We start from the raw sequence: 7,744 nt of genomic DNA on the forward strand, positions 1-7,744 counted from the left end.
GCAGAAGCTTGGAAATATGAGTGCATTTTTAAGAACACTAGTAGCAATACAAAAGTCAGAAAGGTGACTCTGCATCTGGCTTTGGTAACAGCTGTATGTATTTTATCCTTGTTCAGAGCCAGCATCATTAATTTTTTCAATTACTTGAAATGACTTTTCCGAACAAACTCTTCTCTTCTTTTTTTTTTTCCTTTTTTCCCCCATTTTTGGTGACGTACATAATTTTATTCTTTTGACTGTATCTTCTTGACATGGCTTTTATATATATAGCCTACATCAAGCAGAATTCAAGACGAAAGGAAGAAGTTAAGTTTGGCATAGGAACACAGGATAAATTTGATAATTTTTCCTTAAAACACAAGTGGAGTAATCTAGTGACAGAAGCTTATAACTGTTGCACCAGTTCAGGCCCAGAGTAGCTGAGTACATGCCTATGTCCTGCTAAAGCCAATTAAAAGGAAATTCAGCCCTGCCCCATGCTGATTGTACAAAGAGCCATTAGACCGGCTTACAGGAAAGAAAGCAAGTTACAGACTGCAAAATAGCTTAGAGTAAATGAGAGCTCATTGTTCCATGTGTCAGATAAAAGTGCATATACCACCTGCCTTTTCATCCTACTTCCTATAAGCCTGTCATGGGTTTGAGTCTGGTGGTTTTTTTGTAAAAGCAGGGGTAGACTGTAAAAGCAGGGGTAGCAAAGTTTATTTAAGATTGGGTCATATTTATTGATGCATTCCTCTCACTATCCTACTTTGTAAATTGTGGTGGTGAATTAAATCTATGTTTTTCTTCCCAAGTCTCTCTGGTTCTTTACCTATTATCTTAAATGGTAGATTATTACCCTCCCTATCCTTAATCCACTCCTTGAGCCTTTTCAGTTGAATTTTCTCCCTCCACATCACTATGGAAATGGGGGTGGGGGGAGGAGTGAGCTGGCAACCAGTTTTTTTGTCCCAGTCAGCTTGAACCACGACAGACCCCTAACAAATTAGCACTAATATATTTGTATGTAGTCATTGCCAATTGTATATATCCAATTCATACTATGTGCATAAATGGTGATTTGAACAGTATAAGATGCAGTTATTCCCATTTCCCATCTCTTATGCTATGATGGGAATATCTCCTGCAGCATCTCTTTACATTCTCTAATCTCCTCATCATCTCAGGTAAAGCTTAGACTTGCCATGCTTTCTGTCTCAGAGAACAAACTCAGGCAGAGAAAAAAGGCTCAGCAATAGAAAAGCTGCTGCCTTTAATTAAATCACAATGAAGTCTCTAATTGCAGCCCAGGGGAAAAGTCTTTTAAATAAACTCATAGGTGTTAGAGCAAACACTTGCAATGCAAGGCAGAAGTCAGTCACTAGTTTTTTACATTAGCACATCTTTAAATTGCTTTTCTACAAATAACACAGAAAGCATCATTAAAAACCATTCACCTGCCTTTAGCAAGTATACCAGAGGCTCCTTCCTCAGCCATCTCTGATCCAACTAGCACATTGTCCTGAGTCTTTTTATAACCACCTAGTCAAGTTGAAGTAAATTTTGAAGATTTTTCAGAGCACCTGTTTTTCACAAGGAGAAAAACTGATAGACGCTCCAGGCTTTTTTTTTTCCTCCTAAATGATCTTATTTTTCAAAGTGTACTAACTCAAGTCTATCTTACCTCAATCAGAGGTGGCAGCAGCAACCATGCTATATGCAAGTATTTCCACTTAAGCAAATCTCTGCTAACATGTGGTAGTTGTGTAGCAAGAAAATGTAGTCTTTGCCTCCTTTACAGAATACCATCTGGCTCCTTCTGTTGGTGATAGATTGACCTAGGCTGGAGGTCAGGTGCCCACCAAACTGGCTTTATCACCCTCCTCCTCAGCTGGACGGGGGAGAGAAAATCTAACAAAAGGCTTGTGGGTGGAGATAAGGACAGAGAGATCACTCAGCAATTACCTTCATGGGCAACCCAAATTTAACTCAAGGAAATTAGTTTAATTTATTTCCAATCTAATCAGAGAAGGGTAATGAGAAACAAAATATAAATCTTTAAAAACCCACCTTTTTCCTTCCCCTCTCTTTTTCCCATGCTTGACTTTACTCCTAATTTGCTCTACCTCTGCCCTACCATAAGCACAGGGCAACAGGGAACAGGGGTTGTGGTCAGTTCATCACACACATTGTCTGTGCTGCTCCCTCCTCTTCAGAGGGAGGACTTCTCACACTCTTCCCCTGCTCGAGGGTGGGGTCACTCCAATGGGAGACAGTCCTCTACAAACTTCTCCAACATGAGTCCTTCCCATGAGCTCTTCACAAACTGCTCTGGTGTGGGTCCCATCCATGCGGTGCAGTCCTTCAGGAACAAACTGCTCCAGCATGGATCCCCACATGGGGTCACAAGTTCTGCCAGCTAACCTGCTCCAGTGTGGGCTGCTCCCTCCACAGGTGCTGCCCGGAGCCTGCTCCAGCACGGGTTTCCCTCAGGGTCACAGCCTCCTTTGGCTATGTCTGCCTGTTGTGGCAGAGGTCTTCCTACCACAAGTAGGTTGCGGTAGGAGGCCCTCCATGGACTGCAAGGGGACAGCCTGCCTCACCATGGTCTTCACTACAGCTCAGGGAAATCTCTGCTTCAGTGCCTGGAGCACCTTCTCCCCGTCCTTCTCCACTGTCTTTGGTGTCTGCAGAGTTGTTTCGCTATTCTCACTCCTCTCTTCTATTGCAGTTGTGTAGGTTTTGTTCTCTCCCTCCTTAAATGCGACATCGCAGAGGCACTTCCACCGTCACTGATGGGCGTGGCCTTGGCCAGCAGCAGGTCTGTCTTGGTGCTGGCTGGCATTGTTTCCGTCAGACATGGGGGAAGCTCCTAGAAACTTCTCACAGGTCAGCTCTGTAGCTCCTCTGCTACTAAAACATCAGCACCCAAACCCCAATACACTGTCTCACTTAGGAAAATGTCTCATCCAAAGTTTCATAGGTTTTGCTTTCTGTCTTTTCTAAGAAGGTTTGGTGCTATAAAGATAAGTATACTTCAGCCATAGAAAAATCAGAGCCCAGTAGTTCTGAAAAACCAGGACCAGGACAAGAGTGTTCAACTATCAGTTTTACATATCAGTGTTAGGGTACTTTGAGTATAGATTTACCATATCTTACTAACAGATCACATTGATCTGAAGCATCGTGTGTGAAAATTATCACCACCAAGATTGACACAAGTTCTATTAAAAACATCAAATAGAAACAGATATTGCACCTGAACTAAAAATCAAGGTTACGCTGTAAACCCACATTAGTGTGCCAATTATACTCCACATTTGCTACGCAAATACTAGTTTTCTCATGATTACACATTTGGATTCAACTGTCATAGTAATGACATAGCAGCCACAGAAATGCTCAACAGGCCAAGTCTGTTTTAATTACAATTAAAGATTAGGTGTCTAATTTGTAGTCTTTCCTTTCACATCTTTTTATTCCAACATCAAAGAAAATACGTAGTGAGGCTTCTATGTTTGTATATACTATCCTCCTGACTACACGTCCAGCCTAATAAATTCATTAGCAAGACAAGTTGTACAACCATTGTCTTTGTGTCTCTTTTGTTAAAGCTTATTATTTCCTTTTCCTCCTCACTTAACTTTTCCATATTAGAATGCATTCAGCATTTTTTCTGTTTTCAGCCACTAACACAACAGTGGGCTGGACCTGTACACAAGTGCCGAGAGCATCCTGTCTGTCCACACATCCATCCTGAGTGGGTAAATCAGGTTAACTGATAGTCCAGATGTTCCATGCAGTCAGCACGGGGCATGGTGGGTGAAAGAAAGCCAGCATGGGGCTTCTTCACCAGAGAAAAAAAGAGGGAACCATCTATTACATGAAATGTATGTGCATTCCAAATTTGTGAAAAAACTTAGAAGAGGAATCTTTTTCAGGAGAACTGAGGAAGGAGAAGAGAGGAAGAAGAAAGGGACATCTCAGCTTTACTAAGGAAGAAAAAAGGCACCCCTGTGACACCCAAATAGCAGATGGCTGCCTATAATCTAAGCCCAACTAAAACTTTGTCATAAACTTTGTCGTAAGCTTTGCCATAAACTAAGCTTAGCCACTTTTCTCACAGAGAGAAAGATGTCTGGGGATCATGCATCAGGTCCATTTTCAGCAAAGACAGACCTGCCTGTGTGAAAAACAAAGGTGATGAAGTCAAAAGTAAATAATGAGGTTGCTACCCACACCCATAGTCTAGTCAGCTAACTATGATACAGGCACTGGTATGGCATCTATGCAAATTCAAAACTAGAGTTTTTAAAGAACTTAGATTTTGGCTATTCTTCTTCCTGGCAACATTGGAAATTGTTTACCCACGAGACACAACTGCACACTGCTCACGAGCGGAAGGCTGGGATGATCTTTCAGCCATACATCTTTCAGATGTATGAATCTGTAAATACTGATTATATTTAATTTTCTAAAACGTGTCTATAAATCACATCAAGTCAGGACAGCCCTGGAAGACATGGCAAGTCACTGAAGTAAGCAATATGTACTTTAAAAATAATCTCCATTTATTTCAGAAACAGTACATCGAAGAAACAATTGATCTGTGTGTCCAAATACTCCCTAAATAGTTTGATTAGCAATTAGTACTGTGCAACCAACCCACAATACCCATAGGTTTTGCAGACATGGCAAGTCACTGAAGTAACACACACTTTCAAAATAATCCCCATTTATTTCAGAAAGAGTACAGCAAAGAAACGCTTGATCTATGCATCCACATACTCCATAAATAGAAACAAAGATTTCTCATGGGTACAAGGCATGGTAGTTATTGCAGCAATCTGTGGATCAATAAGACCATATATCTCAAAGTCACTCATGGGAAGAGACCCCTTAATAAAAGTTAGATGGATAGAAAGAGGACAATAGCACGGACCAAGGCAGACGCCAGGGTCCCCTGGAGCCACCGAAATTGAACCTGTGGTAAAGCAACGTTCCAGAGAAACTCTCAAAATGTTTCTGAGTTGCAAGAGTTTCTGCAGAGATCCCTGGCACTAACAAACAGTTCCCTCACACTGTAGCGTAGATAAGCCCAGCAGCAAGGAGGCTCCTGGGCTGCTTTGCTACCAGGAGCCACCACAGGGACTGTGGTGGCACAAGGCCACGAGACTTGCACAGAAAGACGCCTCTACACAGAGTCTTCATTTCTGCAATATGGCTGTTCTTATGATTACTGCTCGACTTCTCGTTTTGCATTTCAGCATAGTACCACCTTGCCAAAAACTAATTAGAAATAGCACTTTTTATCCACTGTGTGCAGACATACTGTCTCAAGAGGACTAGGATTTTACAGAAGGATATTTCTACAGGCAGAGACAGACATGAAGACTGACCTCTTTTGGCACAGGTATCTACTTGAGAGGCTGCCTTTAGGGCACACTTGTTTACTGCCTTTGTAGAACAACAGTATAATTCTGTTTCAATCAACCACCACTGATTCCATAAGCATGGCACAGCACCCGAGTACATGCTTCACAGAAGGAATAGCAACGCACAGATAAGCTGGGAGAGGAGGATGATGCTACGAATGCAGTATCTAAGGATCACCTTTCCCTTATACCATCTAGTCATATTCACATTGCAAAGATCTTTGTTAGCTTCCACAAACAGGAAGTTTGGGGCTTTGGGTGAGGTCACATGGCTCATTTGGCGTCATGCTGATCTCTTGTTTTTGTCCATGAGCTGGGCACTTTCAGTTTTCCTGAGGTAGCAGATACAGAGGTCTTTGTTTCGTATCTTTAACAGAAACAAAAGTGAAGGAAAAAGGGACAGGCAGGCAGACGCACTTGAGTTTTTTAGGAAAGACACAAACACATGTTTCTGAAATACTCCCTTCGGACAGCTAGCAGCAAAGCCTCCAAAAGCAAACCTCACCCTCTTAGAATCACCCTGAAGAACAATTACAGGATTATTGTGGCAAGTTACAAAACAGTTAATCAGAGAGGCTTGACTTTTCATAACTAAATGGGCAGGCATCTGTCTCTCCAGGGCCCTGAACTTTACGCAGAATGGACGTTTCGCTCGCTAATGCCCTGCATCGGGTCAAGGCAGAGTTGCTGCAGGTGCTGTGCTGTAACAGTACACAGTGCTGACATCAGAGGAGACAGTGCTGCTATAGCGAGGCATTCACAGAATCTATGCGCAGAAAGTGTTTATCAGAGGACAAATATACCCACTCTTTCTGTTTTTCTGCCAGTTTTTCTGCCAAGCATTTTACCAAGACAGGGTCTACTTTGGAGTCAAACTTGTTGGCGAACCAGTGCCCATAATTCAGAAGCCATCTTAATTCTGCAGCCCCATAGATGCAGACACTGCGAAGGTGAGTGCCAGTGCAAGGAGGATACAAATGGTCTTCAAGATAATTCCATTTCACTAGACGAGTTTTGCTTTGTAGGTCTGTTATGTCCTGGGCCGATCTTGGAACTTCCCCAGGGACCCCAGGAACACGTACAAGAGTGGCCCAGAAATGTTCATCTGGAGAGTATGTATCCCTTGACCACTCAAAAAAGTCTTTTGCAAGAGAGCTTTCAAGGGCATATTGAATAAAGGCTCGGCTTAAAACAAAATAGGCACTGCCTACAAATACCTCAATATTATGAGGTGGTGGATTCTTGGAGATGTTGGTTTTTACAGGCATCTGCACGTATTCATAAGGCACTTTCATAAGTTCATAGTGATAAGTAAATCGTTCTCTTTTGCTACTGCTTGGCTTTATAGTTTCCAGCATGTTTCCTCCACCAAGTTTCTTCAGTTCAGTGACCAACTCAAAATTTGACCTCAAAGGGAAATCTTGGCCACACAAATTAATAACATATTTCCAAGGAACTGACGACTCCATCAAATCAGACAAACAATTAAAATCAGCTTGCAGCCGTGAAATATGCGCATAGTCCACTGTCTCCAATTTTGATGCAATGAAAATATTGGGGAAACATTTAGCTAGATTGTTCATAGCAGATTTGAAACTCTTTGCTGCTTTTTGGTCATAATGGATGCAGTAAATATTTTGATGACTGTATAGTGAATGTATGAGCCTTTCTACCATTACTGCATCTTTGTGAACAACCAAAGAATAGGCAACTGGAAAATTCTCCTCCTCTGGAGAAACAGGTTTTAGGTGGTATTTCCTAAGTGAATGATACACGTGGCAAGCACTCGTTATTGCTATGACATCTTCATCAGCTAAATCAACTATCTCTTTTCTTCTTATCTCTAAGCTCTTGCCAATTTCATGAGGATCTTGCTCATATATAGATGAACAATTAACTTCATACTGGAACTCATTTCTAAGGTAGGAATACCTGTTTCTAACATAAGAAGAAGTGCTCAAGAAGTGCTCAACCAAATAAATGCCCTTAGAGGGGAAAAAGTGTCTTTCAACATGGAAGAGCTTCAGCAGTGCAATCAGCCACCCTGTAACACACAGGATCAGGATCTTGCTTCGTGAGGGATACTTGCGTCTCTTCATTCTGCAAGGAAGCGGAGACACAACCATATTGTAAATCAGGAAAAAAAGCATCAGAGACAATTCTAGCTTCTAACAAAGACATGTGTACATAGATCCACCTACAGCATAAAAACCACCTTAGCAGGACAGGGCACTGAAAATCTGCAGTTACCTCTTAACCATCGTGTTAATTTAGAGACAGCGTTTACCACAGGAAGAGGCAAAAGACTTCTTTCCCCTGAATTAGAT

General features: G+C 41.9%; 1 protein-coding gene across 1 annotated transcript; it reads right to left on the bottom strand.

The window, feature by feature from the left end:
• Nucleotides 1–6,160: 6,160 nt before the first annotated feature.
• Nucleotides 6,161–7,516, bottom strand: GCNT4 (glucosaminyl (N-acetyl) transferase 4, core 2). The gene has a single exon (XM_009870331.1). The coding sequence runs from the start codon at nt 7,514–7,516 to the stop codon at nt 6,161–6,163; it is 1,356 nt and encodes a 451-aa protein (XP_009868633.1).
• Nucleotides 7,517–7,744: the final 228 nt, after the last annotated feature.

This window comes from Apaloderma vittatum, unplaced genomic scaffold (genome assembly GCF_000703405.1).
Source record: "Apaloderma vittatum isolate BGI_N311 unplaced genomic scaffold, ASM70340v1 scaffold7085, whole genome shotgun sequence".
Taxonomy (NCBI): domain Eukaryota; kingdom Metazoa; phylum Chordata; class Aves; order Trogoniformes; family Trogonidae; genus Apaloderma; species Apaloderma vittatum.

Coding starts and splice junctions, on each gene's coding strand:
- GCNT4 (XM_009870331.1), bottom strand. CDS start 7,516: ATGAAGAGACGCAAGTATCCCTCACGAAGCAAGATCCTGATCCTGTGT.